Source organism: Trichosurus vulpecula, chromosome 2 (assembly GCF_011100635.1).
Source record: "Trichosurus vulpecula isolate mTriVul1 chromosome 2, mTriVul1.pri, whole genome shotgun sequence".
In the NCBI taxonomy this organism is placed as follows: Eukaryota; Metazoa; Chordata; class Mammalia; order Diprotodontia; family Phalangeridae; genus Trichosurus; species Trichosurus vulpecula.
This window is the reverse complement of record NC_050574.1, coordinates 98,964,098-98,983,939: the sequence shown is the minus strand read 5'-3', so window position 1 is coordinate 98,983,939 and position 19,842 is coordinate 98,964,098. Positions and strand designations below refer to the sequence as shown.

The following is a 19,842-nucleotide window of genomic DNA, read 5'->3' as shown; positions in this document are numbered from 1 at the left end:
GTTTCGGAATTTGACTATAATATTCCTGTGGGTTTTCCTCATAGGATCTCTTTCAGGTGATGATCAGTGGACTTTTTTCTATTTCTGCTTTCCTGTCTTGATCTAATGCTTCAGGACAATTTTCTTTAATTATTTCTTGTGGCGTTGTAGCAATATTTTTTTTTGATCATAGCTTTCAGGTAGTCCGATTATCCATATATTTTTTCTTCTTGATCTGTTCTCCAGATCAGTTGTTTTTCTTAGGAAATGTTTCACTTTCTCTTCTACTTTTTCCTTTCTTATATTTTGTTTTATTATTTCTTGGTCTCTTATAACTTTGCCGGCTTCCTCTTGCCCAATTCTGAGTTTCAAGGAGTCATTTTCTTCCTTAATATTCTGGATTTCTTTTTCTAATTGGTTGACTTTCTTTTCATAATCTTCTTGTTTTTCTTAGATTGTTCTTATTTTTGTTTTGTTTTGTTTTTTCCTCAGTCTCTCATTTTATTTTTTAAAGTCTTTTTTAAGTTCTTCTACAAATTCTTATTCACATTACTCTTTGGAGTGGAAGAGGGTTTCTTTGCTTCACTATCCTTCTCTGAAGACAAACCTTGGTCTTCTCTCTTCCCATAGTAGTTCTCTATTGTTGGATTCTGTCTCCTTTGCCTGTGCATTTTTTTTTTGTAATCACCTCTAGACCTGGGGCATGGGGGTGGTGCCTCTGGCCTCAGATCCTCCTTCAGTTCTCCTCTCTGACCTTGAACCAAAACCAAGACCTCCAGCCTGCTATGAGCACCCACAGTCAGTGGCATCCTTGCCCCACTGCTTCTGCACTCACCAGACATGTGCTGGTTCCTTCTCACCCCACTGCTCTCTGCAGCACAGCTGGGTCTGGTGGTTCCGTATTAGCAGAGGTTCCCTAGATCTTCCTGAGCTCAGATGCCCAACTCTCCTCCCTGTCCCAGGGGTAGAAGTTCCTGTAGCTGGGGCTGAGGCAGCCTCCCAACCTGGCCAACCCCAGGGCTTGCCCCTTGTTGTTTAAGTGCTCCTAACCTAGAGGTGTTTACTCTTCACAGGGACCAAACCTTCTCTGGGATTTTTCTTCAGATCTTCTCTGATCATCCCAGGAGGACCCCTGTTCTTCCCCTTCTCTTTTTTGTTTTTACCACTCTATGTTTGCCCTGAGGCACTATTTTTTCTCTTTTGTGGAGGAAAATCTTGAGAATTTTCTGACCTACTCTGCCATCTTCCCAGAATCCTCTCCTCAATAATCATCTCTATGCTGATGGTTCTCAAATCTACTTATCCAGCCTTAACCTTCCAGCTGACCAGCAGTCTCCCATCTCCAACTGCCTTTTGGACCTCTTGAACTGGATTTCTAGTAGAAATCATAAACTCAAAATGTTCAAAAGTGAACAAATTTTCCTCCTAAGCCCTCGGCTCTTCCTAACTTCCCTGCAGGGTGTCCCTAAGGTCTGGACACATAGGCAAAAATTTTCAACAACATTTTATTTATTTAATTGGAATATTAACAGACCTTAGCCCTCTTGACTTCTTTTTCTGGGGTATGCTAAAGGAGAAGGTGTACTCAATGAAAATCACACACTTGATTGAGCGCATGAAGAGTGAATGTGCTAAAATTGACGGCAATGTGGAGTAACTGCATCGAGTTCATGTGAATCTTGCAAAGCGCATTAACCTTTGCATCGCAAATGATGGAAATCATATTGAAGATGTTATTTGTTAATATTCCAATTAAATAAAATGTTAAAAATTTCATTCACTTCATTTCTTGAAAATATGCATTTTTGCTTATGTGTCCAGACTTTAGGAACACCCTGTATTACTTTTGAGGGTACCACCACCCTTTCAGTAACTCAGTAACTTACAATCCTGGTGTCATCTGTGTTTCCTCACTCTTTCACCCTCCATATCCAGTCCGTTTCTAAGGATTGTCAATTTTACCATCATAGCATTTTGTGCATAAACTGCCTTCTCTCTTCTAATACTGCTGCCACCCTGGTGCAAGTCCTCATCACCTCGCTCCTAGACTTTTGTAATAATAACTTGCTAGTTGGTCTCCCAGCCACACATCTCTCCCCACTCCAGTCCATTCTCCACTCATTTTTCAAAATGATTTTCCTAAAACACAAGCCTGATCATGTCACCTACCTACAGAATAAACTCTGGTGGCTACCTGAACTTCAGGATCAAATATGAAATCTTTTCTTTGGCTTTCAAAGTCTCTCATAACCAACTCCCCAGCTTTCAAATCTTCTTATACCTACACACCATGTCCCTCCTCCATCCCCCAACATGTTCCATGATCTAGTGACACTGTGTTTCAACAATCTGGCTAGCAGCTGTTGTGGGGGTGAAAGACCAACACAAGCCCAACAAACAAGCATGCTACCAGCACGCTGCAAAAGCCCAGGTTCTTTTGATCTGCTTTAGTAAGGAAAGCAACGTTAAGGGGTTGACAAGTTTACTTTAATCCAGCATACAAACATCATTCACTTAGTTCAGGGGAAAAAGCCAGCACCCTGAACTTCAGAGCAAAATACAAACAAATTACAAATATCGACAGACAGACCTTGTCTGATTCAAATCCCAATACAGAGTTCAACAAAGTCCCAACATCTGGTTGTGAGCTGGAGGGCTCTTAGCTACAGCTGCCCAGAGTCTCCGCATCATCTCACCACCACGAGTGAGAGCCCTGAGCAAATAGCTCTGTCTTCTCTTCTTATACCATTTCAGACGTCATCAAACGTCACCTGAATGACCAGAACTTAGGCTCCTATGATTGGCTCTTGAATTAGCACCTCCCCTTAGTACCCTGGGAGCTTCACACCCACATAGGCTTAGCACCTAATAGGGGTTTGGGCCTGGGGCTTAGGACCTGGTAAGACTCAATGAAATACACCGAATTAATCAAAGGAAACAAAAGCCAAACTCTTCAAGGGCACTTGGTTGAACTGAGTGCTAAGAGCCCGTTTTGCTTACCAACACACACTGGCCTCTTTGCAGTTCCTCAAACAATATACCGCATCTCTTGACTGAGCGTTTGCACTGGCTCATCCCCCATGCTTGGAATATTCTCCCTCCTCATCACTTCCTGGATTTCCTGTCTTTCTTCAAGTCTCATCTAAAATCCTACCTTCTATAGGAAACATTTACTAACCTCCCTTAATTCTAGTGCCTTCCCTCTGTTGATTATTCCCAATTTATTTTACACATAGTTCTTCATATATTGTCTCCCCTATTAGACTGTGAACTTGAGAGCAGGGACCATCTTGTGCATTTCTTTGTATGTCCAGTGTACAGTGCGAGGCACATAGTAGGCTCTCAGAAAATGTTTATTGACTGGTAGGAAGACGGGTTGAGAGGCTATTGGAATAATTCAGGCACTAGGCAGTGCCCAAACCAGGATACCCAAGGTAGACCCCCAAGGTGGTAATTCTTTATCTCTTCTCCACTTGGAAAACCTCATGTTCCTTAAAACCCTGAAGACTTTTCCTTGTGTTCACTAGGAAAGTCTGTTAACTTTTCTTTGTTTAAAAAGTTTACTTTGTATTTTTAATCAATAGTGTCTAGACCAGGGTGGTGGCTTTGGATGGAGAGGAGATGTGTGTGAGAAGGGATTATTGACTGATTAACGAGCAAAATGAAAGTTCCTTGAGAGCAGGGACTTTTGTGTTTTTGCATGTGTATCTCGAGTACCTAATTTAGCATTTTAAAGGTGAATCTTGATCAAAAAAAAAAGAAGAAAGCTAAAAATATAGAAGAGACTAATTTGTAAAGAACTTTAAATAACAGGGTTTTTAATTGGTCTAGAGGTAATGAGTAAGAGCTGAAGGACTTAGAGAAAATTTCATGGAGGACATGACATCTGAATTGAACCTTGAAGAAAAATAGGAGATGCGACCCAGATCTCCAGAGCTGTTTGGTGATTATTAGGCAAATGGCTTCACCTGTAGAGATGCATGTTTGGAAAATGACAATTGCCCTAAGTTAGGGTGAGGTCCCTCACCAAAGAGATCCAGCACTGTACCAAGAAAAGTCATTGAAAAGCTCAGCCCCAAGGGCATTAGCTTTCTGAGATGACCCTGATCTCCCACTCCCTGCTTGGGAGGTGCCAGGCCACAGACCTGAGGTCTCAAGAAAGCAGTACCGGGGAGACTTTTATCATTTCTAGGGTTAGGGTCTATGTTCATCCTGAAAGAACTCAACAGTACCCTGGCTGAGGATCGCAGCTAAGCCTGAAGCTGGAGGAGTTGGAAACTAACTCCCATTGAGATCCATCATACAGGGCTAGATGAGGGAAGGGCACATGGAGCTGGGAGGGCCAGAGCGTGAATGAGGCAGCCACCACAAGGATCAGGGCTGAGACTTGGAAAGAGGCTTTTGGGACAGATGCTGTGATGGCATCAGAGGGATGGTCTAGAAGTGGCATCTCTACTCACAATGTCATAGTCAAATGTGGGTCCTTGTCACCTCTTACTCGTGGTCCTATAATCACCTTCTAACTTGTCTCCCTTCTGTACAGTCTCTAGTTTCTCCTTTTCCTCTTCCTCTTCTACCTTCCTTTTCCCTCCCACACCATCCCCTGTCTCTCTCCCTTTTCTTTTTCTGTCTAGTCCCTCCTTAACTCACTTTCCCTTCACTGTAGACCCCAAGGTGGAAATTCTGTATCTCTTTTCCCCTTGGAAAGCCTCAGGTTGCCTTAAAAACAAACCTGAAGTCTTTTTCTTCTGTTCATTGAGAGAGCCTGTTGACTTTTATTTGCTTAAAAAGCTTACATTGTCTTTATAGACACTGCTAACCACAAGAAAATTTTTTTAAAGAACTATAGATTCTTGTGTTCCAACTTCCCAGAACAGAACATGTTTATACCAGGAAACTCATCGAGGTAATGAATCACTGGCAGGGAGGCAGAAGATGAAAAGGTGGAGGGACAGAGCAGGCATGAGTGGGGCTGGGAAATAAAAGTGGCTGAACCACGCTGGTCTCTTTGACATTCCACTACTGCTGTACAAATACAGTCAGTACATCCAGGGTAAATACAAGGTAGTTTAAGGAAGGAAGGAAGGAAGGGCAGCAGCAGCTGCTGCAGAGATCAGGAAAAGCTTCAGGTAAAAGGTGATCTGTGTCTTGAAGGAAGTAAGGATTTCAGTGAGATGAAGTGAGGAGAGGAAGGAAAACATTCATTCTTGGCATGGCTGAAAGCTGGTGCAAAGCAGGGGGATGGGAGGAGACTGGAGATGGATTTCCATGAGAGAGGAACAGGGAGACGGTACTGGAGTATGGGAAGGAAAGTAATTTATGATGAGACTAGAAAGGTAGATTGGGGCAGGGTCGTGAAGGGCTTTAAAAATAAAATAGTAGTTTGTGTGTGTGTGTGTATATATATGTGCATATATATGTATGTATATATTTAAAGTTAAATTAATTTTTTTCAATTAACTAAAACTACTTTTTTCTCCTTCCCGCCTCTCTGCCCTTTTCTCACACTGCCAAATGAAAAACAAAGTAAAGCTTTTGGAGCAAATATATATAGCTTGGCAAAATGAATTCCAATATTGGCCATGTCCAAAAAATGTCTGTCTCATTCTGGGTACCTCCCTTGTATGTGATAACATGTGACGTGTTTTATCCTCAGTCCTCTGGGCTAGAACTTTATTATTTCTGCTGATCAGAGTTCTACAGTGTCTAAGTTGTTATTCTTTATAATATCGTCATTGCATAAACTGATGTCCCGACTCTGCTCGCTTCACTTGGCAGCAGTTCATACAGGTTTTCCTGAAAAGCGTTCTTTTCTTTCTTTCTTATGGCACATTTGGGCTATATGAGGTGTTCCTGAAGGACTAGCACCTCTGGTGTTAGGGCTGGCCCAGCCACCTTTTTAAGGCTTCTCACTCACCTACCTTCTCGTCCACCTATCACCCAACTCTCGCAGGTGGCTCCAAGGAGCTATAGCGTGCACAGGGGCCACACCCTGGTAAAACCATCTCTGCAGGTGGGCTAAACCAAGGGGAGGGTAACCCATGGGCCTCAAACCCATAGGGTGAGTTAGGGGGTATGTGAAGCAGGTGAGAACAGTTTGTTCCAATGGCCGTAAGAGCAGCTGAAGCAGGTGCTGTGGAGTACTTAGAGCTTGGTCAGACGTCGAAGACATCAAGGTGTTCCACTGGGCTGTACCGGTCATCCTGACTTTTGTCTTGCCGCTGAATTTCAATGACCAGAAGAGAGAGTGAAGCTGATGACTTCCTGCAACTCTGCCTCGCTTAAATCCAATTCATGCACAAGTCAAGACATCATCTGTGATCCACTATTTTAACCTGACATCATGATGTTGTTGGTCCTCCTTGAAAATGAAGGACAAATAATAATAGCACAACAGCATTCCATCATATCATCCACCATAACTTCTTTTTATTGTTATTCGGTTGTTTTTTGGTTGCGTCCAATTCTTTGTGACCCCATTTGGGGTTTTCTTGGCAGAGATAGCCAGAGAGACTGGTTCACCATTCCCTTCTCCAACTCATTTTACAGATGAGGAAACTGAGGCAAACAGGGTTAAGTGACTTGCCCAGGGTCACACAGCTAATAAGTGTCTGGGGCCAGATTTGAACTCAGGAAGAGGATTCTTCCTAACTCAGGGTCCAGTACACTTTCCACTGTGCCACCTAGCTGCCCAGTAACTTCTTTAGCTATTCCCCAATTGAAGAGTATCTTTTCAGATTTCAGTTCTTTGCCACCACAAAAAGAGCTGTCATAAATAATATCTACATATGGGTCTTTTTCCTCTTTTGGGGGGTGGTCTTTTATAGCCTTAGTAACTACATTATCCAGTCAATAAGTATGCACAATTTGATAGATTTGGTGGTATAGTTCCAAAATGCTTTCCAGAATGTCTGTACTGACTCACAGTTCCACCAGCAGTGCTTTAATATATCTTTTCCTGCCCAGCTCCCTCAGAATTTGTCATTTTCCTTTTTTTTTCAATTTTACCAATCTGATGGGTGTGAGGTGGTACACTGGAATTGTTTTAATTTTCATTTCTTTAATTATTAATGATTTAGAAAATTGTTTCATATCACTTTTTTATAACTTGGATTTTTTTTCCTCTGAAAACCATCTATTCCTATTTTTTAACCGTTTACCAATTGGGGAATGACTCTTATTCTTATAAATTTGAATCAACTCTCTATATAACTGAGAGACTTTTATCAGGGAAACTTACCAACTGGGGAATGACTCTTATTCTTATAAATTTTAATCAGTTCTCTATATAGCTTAGAGACTTTTATCAGGGAAACTTGCTGCAAAGATGCTTTCTTCCCCATTTACTTGCTTCCTTTCTAATTTTTGCTGCATTGGTTTTGTTTGTGTAAAAACATTTTAATTTTAAGTAATCAGAATTATTTTACTTTTATTTTATTTCATTTAAATTATTTTACTTATTACTTTTAGTGATCATCTCTATCTCTTATTTGTATCCCCCATGAACTCTTCCCCATCCATATGTCTAATAGGCAAGTTCTTCCATGCCCTTCTAATTTTTTTATGATATCATCCTTTTAAACCTATTTGTAGTCATGTACCTATTTGGAGCTTATCTTTATATGTGGTGGGGGAGTTGATTTATAACTAGTTCTTGCCAGATTCCTTTCCAATTTTTTCTAAACATTTGTTAATAGTTAGCTCTTATTCCAGTAGTTTTGATATTTGAATTTTCCAAATACTAGGCAACCATGCTTATTTTGCTTCAATATATCGTGTACCTAATCTGTTCACTGATTGACTTCTCTTTTTCTTAACCAATGCCAAATTGTTTTGATAATTACTGCTTTATAGTATATTTTGAGATCTGGGACTACTCAGCCCTCTTCCTTCCCATTTTTTCCATTATTCTTCTTGAGATTCTGGACCTTTTATTCTTGTAGATGAATTTTATTATTTGTCCAGTTCCACAAAGTAATCCTTCTGTAGCTTGATTGGCATGACATTGACTATATAAATCAATTTACATTAAAATTTCAGCAATATTGTTATTTTTTATTATATTGGCTTGGCCTGCCCATGAGCAATTAATATTTCTCCAGTTTTCTAGATCTATCTTATGTAGAGAATAACTTGAATTTTATCTGAGAGGAAACAGAGAGACATTGGAGTTGCCTGAGCAGGGAAATGACGTAATCAGACGTGTTTAAAAAGAATCCCTTTGGCAATTATGTGGAGAATAGATTGGAGTGGTAAGAGACCTGAGGTAGGGAGTCTCATTAGAAAGCCATTGCACACACAGTATCTGTGGAAGCTAACTTTATAGCTGGCTGAGAATCCCAATAAGCCAGCTGATAGTCACTACTCTTTAGGCATTGTTTTAAGAAAAAGAAAATCATTTTGGTTTAGCAGTCAGTCAATCATGCTAAAAGGTAGGCCAATCTAAGAACCTTGGGGGAAAAAATACATTTTATCACTGAAGTTAAATCTACCTGGACAAAGATTCCTGAAATCAAGACAGATAGGAAATGTGCATTACAAACTCTTGAAAACAAACTTTATTAAATCCCACGTCCCTATTAGAAATATTTTAATGTTCCTCTACAAACATCAACAGGCATAATCTAGAATGGCAGGATGAACACTGGACTAAGTCAGGGGAGCCCAGGTTCTACAAATGACTAGTTATGTGACCATGCGTAGGTGAACTTTTCTCTGAGTCTCTTATCTGTAAATTGAAGATGTGAATGTACAGTTACTATGAACATCTTTCTGAAAGCACTTGCCAAGCATACAGCAGTACAGAAATGTTAAAAGGTTGTATTTTACTAAGCATATAAAGTCAACATTATTGCTAATAAATGAAATTTCAACACAAGATCAAGAGGCTCAGAGTAAGAATGGTTTCCACCTCACAAAGATCCCTATTTTCTTCAAAATACTGTTCAAAAAAACAGTTCAAAACTGTTTCTGAACTGCACTTTGTAATCTCCAACATCTAGCCACAGTAAAGTCCATAGCCCCACATTAAATAACTTGTTTCTAAAGATGAGGGCAGAAAGCAATGGTCTTTCCCCATGCAACTAAAGACTCACCCCCAAACAGGCATAATGTAGGGCAACATGATTTTCCTTGTCTTGAATGTCTAGGGGAATCATATCAAGATTTTGCAGATTATTCATGTAAATCTCATAGAAACTTTGCTAATACACTGAGAATAATGACTTAAGCAACCTAATTATTGTATGTAATTAAATTTTGCTTCAGAATCCAAAGCTTGTGTTTTATTCAATTATTTTTCAAGTGTTTCTGAAAGTTGTGTTTTATACTGTGTTAAGGCATAAATGTAAGTCTTTGAAGGTGTTTTTGAAAATTACCCAATTACTATCTGTGAATTGATAGTAGAGAACTTGATAAAGAGGGAGACTGAGAAAGCGGCCAGTTGGAGAAGGTGGAAAGAAGAGCAAGGGCTCCTTTAGCAAGGGTTGTCTTTGAAAAGGAGAAGAGCCATCCCTTTATCAGAGATGTAATAATAAACTGCATAATAATAAAGTGGATTCAATCAAAGGGCCACACTTGAGGACCTAGAGGGCCACATGTGGCCTCGAAGCCACAGGTTCACCACCCCCAGACCAGATGATTTCTCTTTTCTTTTCCAATCTTAGATTCCTTGGCCTTCAACTTCTCTTTCTCCCTGAATTCCTATTTCCAATTCACTACCAAATTTGGTAAATTTTAAAAAATTTATCCTTTCCCTTTACTTTTACTGTTTCTATTCAAGTTCTGCCTTTTATCATACCTGACATTTTGCCCAAATCCAACTGGTCCCCCTGCTTCTTGTACCTCCCACTGCAATCTACCCTGCAACATCGCAATTATTTTAATTGTCATCATACCACTCCCCTGCTTGTACAAACCTTCAATGCCTTACAACTATCTAGTGATGCCTTGCTTGAGCAAACAATCATAGTGTCTCCCCAGCACTTTCCACAAAATGATTTGTACGGATGATTTCTTTGCTAATATTTCATTCAGACAAAAATTGATTGTATTTTATGATAATACAAACATTTTAAACAGTATAATAAAAATGAGGTAACATACATAGATATTTATTGATATACTTTCAAAATTTCATATTTATGACATAGTGATAACATACAACAATAATGTAATGGGTTGATTTGTTCTGGGGCGCAAAGTTCCTCAAAATGTGGTGTCACTGATTATCTTGCTTCCTATAACCTTTTTCCAGCCACTAATTGAGCTTTGCTTTTTTGTTTACCTAACTGCTACAGCAGAAAACCTTATTTAATATAAATAAGTTGCTACCAATGACTATAATCTTTGTATAACTTCGTTGGATAAATCCCCGAATGCTTCATTCACCTGTAGCCAAAGCTGAATGAGATTCGCAGGTTCAAATTCTTGTTTCAGTATGCTATCGTAAGACAAGTCGATTAACCGTTCTTTTTTAGATGCAGCAAGACCGAACGTGTTGTGTTTTGCCCATGACAAATTGGTTCCTTAGGCATATGTATTTAGAAATAGGTAGATCTTTAAAATAAAATGCAAATTGCTTCTGTAGTTCAGTCAAGTGATTAATAAGTAGCCCCAGAGACTGCTAGCTGGTTAAGTGGATAGAACACTAGGTCTGGAGTCAGGAAGACCTGATTTCATTTAAATCTAGCCTCAGACACTTATTAGTTGTGTGAACCTGGGCGAGTCTGCTCCAGTTTTTTCAAATGTAAATGGGGATAAGAATAGCACCTATCTCCCAGAGTGGTAAGGATTAAATGTGATAATATTTGTAAAGCACTTAACACAGTTCCTGACACACAGTAGACACATCCTTTCTCCCTAATAAACAGGTATTTATTTTCTTCTGCTTCATTTTTAGGGCGCATGGTTTTGAAATTGGGAAATAGATAAAAATATAATTTTGTAAATTCGTTATCCATAGTTCTAACTTTTTAAATAAATGTAGCTACTTTATCTTTCTGGATTATTATGAATCTGACTATTTTGAATTTATTTAGAGTACAGGTTTTTTGGATTTTTTTTTCAAAAATGGCCATTTACTATTTGTTTCAGGAGAAATTCTTTGTTATGAATTTGCTTTATTTTCTTCATCATTAAGAAAAACGGCCATTTTTTCTTTTAGCTCAAATGTTTTTCTAGCTCTTTAAGCATGAGAAAGCCACTGTGTTTCTCAACCTTATAGAAGTGCCCTCAAGCTCTGCTCTGATTTTATCACACAACATTAAAAAGAGCCTTCCCTTGAATGGGTTATTTTTTTTTTCATACAGTTGATTGTTCTTAGAGCAAGTTGAAAAACTGGATGTAGCTTCAGGCTCATTCCTCGATATGCAACTGTCTGGGAAGCATGCAATGTGTCCAAATCATACAAGGGACTACGTGTTAAACTAATATTCCTAGACCTTCATTTAACCTGACTCCTTCAAGTACAGAGAGTCCAAAACAATTCTCATTTATACATACCATATTAAATAATCATTGCTGCTGCATTGATGGTCAGTTGGAAAGCACTGATAGACTTATTTTTGTTGACTTTGTTTTTATTGGGAGAAAAAAAGTGGATATATTTAACAGAAGTTAGACTCAAAAATATCCCATAATTGTAGCCATGATCTTTCAGGGGGTGCATCTCACAGTTTAGAAAACTCTAGCCTATAGGATCAAACTCCTTAGACTTTAAGTGCGAGGCTCATCAAAACCTGGGCCTGTCCTACTTTTCCAGCCTTATCTCTCACACCAGCCCCAAGAACTCTGCCTCACCTAGATCTGTCTACTATCCACTGTCTCCTGAGCTAACTTTATGCACTCCTGTGTCTCCAGTTCCTCACATACATTCCCATCTCCTTTCCATCTATCTACTGGGTTCTCTTGAAAGACCCAAAGGCACCTTCTCTGACCATCCCAGGTCACAGTGATCTTTCCTTCTGAACTTAGAACCTTTCTATGTGTGATGTTGATTTGGGAATTAATCTTGCACTTACTGCCCTATAGCATCTTTGCATCAATAAACTCTGGTGGATTGTATTTAACTTTCCATTTATTCGGTTTTCTTGAGGGCAGGAACCATGCCTTCTTAGACATTTTCACACATTCCAAAGATAGCACAGACCATTCCATGCAGAACTCATTTATTCGTTGTATGTGTGTCCCCAGAACCTACCACAAAAACTGAGTTTCAGAGAGCTTAGTTTAACTTGCTTAATCAATTTTGCAGCACATTACAGTAGGTATTTAATGACAGCTTTCTTATTGATTTATTATTGATAATAGTTGACTGAAATGAATGAGAAGTAGAATGTAAGCTTTTTGAGAGCAGAGACTTTTTTTTTGGTCTGTGTTTGATTGAATTGGAGCTTATTTATTCTTGAAAGCTTTTTTGCTAAGATGTTTTCGCTTCCTACGAGTTATTCCCACTAGGACTTAATAGTCTTAAAAAAGTGGATTTTTTTTTAAGCAAAGCTCAGAACAATGAAATAAATACTAGTTTCAAATGCAGCTTTTGGAATTATGGGATAAGATCGCCATAATTTAGAAAAAACGTCATTTTTAGTTTCAAAAAGGATCTTTAGGTAATAGCTACTAGCAAAATGACCTAAACCAGGAGTGGGGAACCTGTAACCTCAAGGCCACACGTGGCCCTCTAGGTCCTCAAGTATGGCCCCACTCCTGCTCTAAACTATCCCTTTTCATAAGTTTATAGCCTTCATAATTACATGGTAAAATACGTGTTTCAAAAACAACTTTGAATGTTAAAATCCAAAACTATTCCCTAGTGTGAACAACATTCCTCTGGGTTAATGGACAATGATGGAGTAATATTTTAAAGGTCAGAGAGAACAAACCTTTACTTAATACAGATGTCCACAGGCCCATTTAATGATGACTTGAGAAGTTTACCTTGTTGTAACACACTAACCTTAGGATATTCAGAGCTCATCTCTTTTTGTTATCCTTTCTTTCTTTTTTTATCTGGTCTCTCTCTTCTCCTTCCCTTCATTTCCTTTCTTTTACTGTATTTTTCCTCCTATTATCCTTAACTTTCTCGATTTCACTCTCTTTTAACTTATCATCATATAGCATGAAAATATTTAATCAAATGAAATTTTATTCTTTTTTAAATATTTATTTTGTTTTCAATTTATGGGATAAAACAAGCAGGTCCATAACATGGTACAATAAAAAAGATGATTGCACATGAAACTGCAAATCTGCTATGTACAACTTGCTATTCTTTTCAAATATACAACAAAATTATCATGTAAATTTCTTTTTTTCCCTTTTTTTCTCCACCCCCACCCCCAGCCTAGAGATGGGCTACCATTAGCTACAAATAGGTATATGTGTAAAATTATTCTACATACATACTTCTGGTTATCACTTCTTTCTCTAGATGCAGAGAGCATCTTTCTTCATATGTCCTTTAATAGTTAACTTGGGTATGTATAATAGACAAAATAACTTACTCACTCAAGGTAGTTCTTAAAACAGTATTGCTGTTATGTATACAATGTTCTCTTGGTTCTGCTCATTTCACTCTTTATCATTTTGTGCAAGTCTTTCCATGTTTTTCTAAGATCAAGCTCATCATTTCTTATAGCACAGTAGTATTCCATCACAAGCATATACCACAACTTGTTCAGCCATTCCCCAATTGATGGGCATCAATGAAGTTTTATTCATAATTTTTAAAGTGGGGATACACTGAACATTTTCTACTTTTCACACATTAAAAAAAACAAAATTATTTACCTAGTTTATTTTCTCCCCTGTAGGGTAAGAATCCTTGATTAAAATGCAAGGATAGTTTGGCAAAAGGGATGGTTTAACTTGAGAGAGAAGGAATGATAATGATATAATTACAAAAAAAATTTTTAAAAGAAAATAGTGATTTCCAACCTCTTGCTTAAGTGGACTTCCATAATACGCAGTTAATAAATGTTGGTTGGCTGACATAACTTTTCTAACTAGTTATGTTAATTACAGGTATCTTCCAGCAAAGGATGGTAAAAATAACTTGTGATCTGTGTCCTCAAGATGATGAACGTGGCGTACTGTATGTCTCACAAGATCTGGAATTAGTAGCACACCAAAATTGTTTGGTAAGTTAGCTGAATGAGTATTAATATTTTTGGGGGAGTGGGAGAAGGTTGAATGTCACTTTAGGTACTGAGGGAAAACTCTAGATGCTTTCATCCCAAGTAATATTGTGTATTTTCTTTATTTAAAAATTATTATAAACTCAATCATCTCAAAAATACTTTTAAAAACTAAAATACGGAATAAGATACAAAAAACCCCATAGAACTTGGACTATTTACATATTGATCATCAATAATTAGGGCAGCTAGGTGGTGCAGCGGATAGAGTGCTGGGCATAAGACTACTTTTCCTGAGTTCAAATCTGGCCCCTGACACTTACTAACTGTGTGGCCCTGGGCAAGTCATTTAACCCTGTTTACCTCAGTTTCCTCATCTGTAAAATGAGCTGGAGAAGGAAATGGCAAACCACTCCAGTATCTTTGCCAAGAAAACCCCGAAGGAGTCACAAAGAGTCAGACACGACTGAAAAGCAACTAAAGAACAAAACACAGTATTGTTGCTAGGGATACTCCCTCCAATGATGCCAATTACAACCTACCCACTCTTCATCCTCTGGAATTCACATTCATGCCCTCCTATTAATTCTCTGTAGGGGTTTGACTCAACATCCTGGAATCTTTCTCCTAGATCCTTTAATATGCTATGATTACTAGTGTAGTATTTGAACTTTCTATCTCTTTTCTCTCCCTCTTGATACGTGACTGACTCACCTTTTCCAATCCTACATCTCCGGCATGAAACCTTTTATGGGACTTCTTGAGAAGTGGTCATAGTTGGCAACGTACTGCTACTTATTAACTTGTGCCTATCAGACATCTTTCAATCATTGCCTTAATTCTTCGGAGATGATAACGTTTCTTAATAGATTTTGGTAGGAGGAAAAAATAGAAACTTTAATAAACTTATTTTAAAAACTGGTTCACTTTATCCAGTGGCACAGTGACAGTGTGCTGGGGACTGTAGTTCACATTTGGACTCGGACACTTGCTAACTGTGTGACCCGTGACAAACTCTGGTTGCCTCAGTTTCTTCAGCTGCAAAATGGGAATGACAACAGCACCTAATTATAGGGTTATTGTGAAAAGTCAAATAAGAGAATATTTGAAAAAAAAATGCTAGCACAGTGCCTAGCCATAGTCAGCACTGTATAGATGCTTATTTCCTTCCATTCCCCTTCCTCCCAATAATTTCTTTGACACGCTTACAAAATTTTGCTTCTGTTATTGTAATCATAATGAGTCTGAAAATTGTTCTAATTCTGGCTTTTTTTTACTTTGTATCATTTCATCCAAGGCTTTCTATACTTGTTTCCTCTTTGTTGTGTTTTATAATACAATAATATTACATTACACAGATTATCTAACAACTCCCCAGTCGTTGAACATCATGGTGGTTTCCATTTTTTTGCTATTTCAGATAAAAACAATTGATTTTTTGTTTTGTACAGATAGCTCTTTTTGCGCTTTTAACAACATCCTTAGGATATGATTCTTGAAGTAGTTTTGATGATCAGATTGCCATGTGGTGATGGGGAAAGAACTGGATTTGGAACAAAAGCCCTAGGCTCACATCCCAGCCCTTCAACTCATTCATTATCTGACCTTGGACAAGTCATTTAACCCTTTAGGATCTTATTTTCTCTTCTGTAAAATGAAGGTTTTGGTAGATTATAGGAAAAGGCCCTTCCAATTCTATGACAATCTTTTGATCCTTTGTTTTCTAAAAATTTTAATTCTACCGATAATGTAAAATGATACCTCAAAGTTGTAATAATAATAATAATTTATAATTATATATAATAATTATTATGTAATTTATAAAGTGCTTTAAGGTTTCCAAAGTGCCTCAGCTTCTTTATCTGTGAAATGGTGAAAATAATGCCTAACAACAACCCACAGAGTTCTTATATCAAAGGAGATAACGTATATAAAGCACCTTATGCATTTCAAATTACTATATAAATGTCAGTTACTATTACTTTTACACTTTATTTCATTGGTCCCTCACAATGACCTTATGAGGTAGGGGCTATTGATTTTCCCACTTTTCAGATGAAGAAACTGAAGCTCAGAGAGCAGCATAATTAATTTGCTCTTGATAGTGTCAAAAACACTATCTGAACCCAGGAATCTCCTGATTTCAAGTCCATACCCTTTCCATTATACCCCCTTGCTATTACCATGTGTGTTTTTATGATTGTTACTGAATTTGAACAGTTTTAAAAGTGATTACTAATAATTTGCTTCCTCTTTCAAAATCGTTCATATCCTTTGACTTTTGTCCATTAGGGAATGGGCTTTTAAATTTATGTTCTCTTTTATAGAGTCTGGATATTATATTTCCCCATACTATACCTACCAGAAAGACTTTCCAGCTATTTATTTTCTTTTTATTTTCAATGTTTTTCTCTCTAGCATGCAAAATGTATTCATGTTTACATAATTAAATCCATTAATTTTGTCTCCTCTTATTTTTTGCATTTGCTTAATCAATAACCATATTTCTTATCCATAATTAAAATTAATTCCTTTTTCTCAGTTAATTAGTCAGTAAGCATTAATTAACAAAGAGAAAAGAGCCTGCAGGAATAGTATTACCTTAAAATAGATTAAGCAAAAATTACTAAAGAGACAACATATTTTCTTTACAAAGGAAGAGGAACAACAATCCTAATTCAGAAAAAAAATGGAGGTACATGGAGGAAAATGTAAATCTAACTCTCATAACTTTAAATGTGAATAGATAAAACAATCCACAAAATGAAAGGGGTGAGAGACTATATAAGAAAACTGACGTGACAAAATTTAGCCCAATATTTCAAGTTAAATTTGTGTACTTATTTTTGTATGAGATATGTTTTCTATAAACATGTTGGATTTTTAAAAAACAAATCCTTTATGTAACATTTCTCCTTATGTTGATAATCAATAAGTCTATATCACAACTATAAAATATATATATATATCACAACTATAAAATTTCACTCATTTAACCATTTGTTAAATTATTAATGTTATCAGAAGAAAGTACTTTATTATTTCTATTATTAAATCGAACTCAAACACTAAACTAAACTATGTTACTGCCTTTTGATGCAAATAGATATCTCTAAAATTAGATCTCCCAGCCATCCTTGTCAAAGATAATAACTTTGTTAAGATCAACTCTTTCTCTTGCCTTTTATTTTCCCTTTTAAAAAAAATTAGCAACATCCTTTTCTTTCCAAACTCAACAGTAACTTAGCCAACACTACATTGTATTTTTATTTATTCATGGAGGTTCTTAGCATAAAATAGCAACTACTTAATCATATTTGAAAAGTACTTATTACTCTAAGTAAATATTTAATTCTCAGTATAGTTTCTAGTCAGTTCCACAAGCTCTTTAAAGATATTAGTCTTTCTTTTGAAAAATTAATTATTTGAGGCCCGCTTGATTTTTAATATTCTCTAGCTTTCAAATAGAATTCTTAGGTTTGCTAAACTAATTCTGGTATTGGGAGCCCATGTTTTTCAACTAGATTAATAAGTAGGCAGATATCTATCTGACTCTAATTTTTTTCAGAGAACCAATCTCATGAGACCCTGATTTATATATCTGTATATCTAATCACTAAGGATTGTTCCTTTGGCCTCCTCATTTTAATAATGATGTACCTGAATGAATTGAACTTCAGGTTTCTCCTTTTTGAAATGTCTGGATTATTTACATTTACCAAATTTCACTTTTTAAGAATAATTCTGTGACTGTTACTTAACTGTAGTTACCAGATTCTTTTCTCCCTCCATTTTTTCCCCAGGATCCCGATAACTAAGTGTTTTTTTTCTATCACCCAAATCATTCACTTTGATCTGTTTGGCCTTTACATCTTTTTTTCCCAGTTATTTTCTGAGTTCATTTTTCCTACATCATCATTCAGTCTTCTATTTCGTAATTGTTCTTAGTTGTATTTATTCATATTTTCAAATTTCCTATGCTATTTTCTGTTCTGGCAAACTTAGCCATTATTTTCTCCCAAGACTTATTCATTATGTTCAATTATTCCTTTAATCCCTCCTAGGCTTTCCTACATGTGTTCAATTTTGTTGTTGTTGCTGATTTCAGTTTTTCTAATAATTCTTTGATACTATCTTATAATCTGCTTGAACATAATCTTCAGGATACCGTGAGTTGTTTCTTAGATTTGCTTAACTCATTCTGGTATTGGGAGCTCATGGCTTTTTTGTTTGTTTGTTATTTATTTTTCATATGTTATATATTCTTTTGTTACATGTTTCTTGTCACTCCAAAATTTATTTTTTATTGTATTGGTGCTCCTTTATAATCTGCTTATTGACTTTGTGGTGAATTTTAGCTTTCTTATGATGATTTCAAGCAATTGTTTCTTGTTGGTGCTTTGTCATTATTATTCTCGTAATTATTATTTTTTTCAGGAGTATGAGGAGTGCGGTTCCTTTGAGATCTCTAATTTGTCATCTCCAAGGAAGTTTACTGGCTCTATTTTCTTAACATTTTCCTCTGTTTCCACTGTAGGCACCTTGGGATCACCTGGCTACTTAATTTTTTCTTTTGTAATCTATACACAGTGAAAGAGCTATGATGAAGAAACTTTCAAATACAAAATACCTATGGAAAAGGAGTCTGTGAAACAGGCGGGTTTTTAAAAAATGGTGCTGTATAAATAAATGCAAATTAAGTTCAGTTTTTTTAGCACCTTTGTTTTTTTCCCAAGAGAGAAAAATGTAAAATAATGTATTCATCTACGCTTACAATAAATAAAATATATATTTCAGTGTTCTACCATAGTCAGTTAAAGAAGGAAAAGACTGAGGCCAAGGAAAGAAAACAACCTAAAAGAAATCAGATACAGAAATAGAGAAGAAAAAACATGTCAGAAGAGAGAGAGAGAGAGATGAACACACACACACAAAGAAAGGTGAGGGGGCAGATAGAGATATACAGAAAAAAAATGAAGAAAAAAAAGACCTAAATCACTTATTAAATGCGTTCTTTTAGGGGTAAAACTTTAATATTGGGCAAATATTGCCAGAATCTGTTATAAAACATGTTTTAATTTGTACCTACAGTTTGGAAGCACTAATTTGTATGGAATTTTCTTTTGGCCTTTTCAAATTTCCTATTTTTGGGAAATGAGGAATGTCGTACCTCATTTTTGACAAAGAAGGCCTGTTTCCACAAATAACGTTATCAAGATTCTCACCATTTAGGGTGTTGCCACTTTTAAAACTGTGTTGAAGTTTTACAACTCTTGAGCATTAATGGAGTCATTTCTTGGTACTTGTGCTATGGGCTGGATGAAATTTGCCAAAAGCGAGATCTTCTTCCTTGCTACGAAGTGAGGGGGACCAAGGAAACTTCACAAAATCTTTTACTTAAGCATTTTGTTTTAATTTTCAAAGGGGTAGTGAACATCTATCCGGCCTCCCATGTGCTTTCCAAAATTTCTGACTAAGCTCATGGAAGTTGATGTAAAAAGGAATAGGAGCCAAACAGACTGGGTTATGTTGGGAATAAATAAATTGACTTTCATACTCCTCTGCCTTTTCATTCTAATTCCTATTGGAATTTGAAATTGTTTTCCCCTCCCTGCTTATCAAAACAAAGGAAAAAGTCCCTTACATGAACTTGACTTCAGTCACCTAGGAATATGTCTTTTTGTCAAGGGAAAAGGAATAAATTTGAGAAAGAAATGTGTATGTATGA

At 36.8% G+C, this 19,842-nt stretch overlaps 1 protein-coding gene across 1 annotated transcript in view; it reads left to right on the top strand.

The window, feature by feature from the left end:
• Positions 1 to 19,842, top strand: part of SETDB2 (SET domain bifurcated histone lysine methyltransferase 2) — a 108,592-nt gene that overhangs the window by 66,760 nt on the left and 21,990 nt on the right. The window contains exon 17 of the mRNA XM_036743908.1: positions 14,002 to 14,117. Coding sequence (XP_036599803.1) covers positions 14,002 to 14,117 — 116 coding nt within the window. The remainder of the gene's footprint in view (positions 1 to 14,001; positions 14,118 to 19,842) is intronic.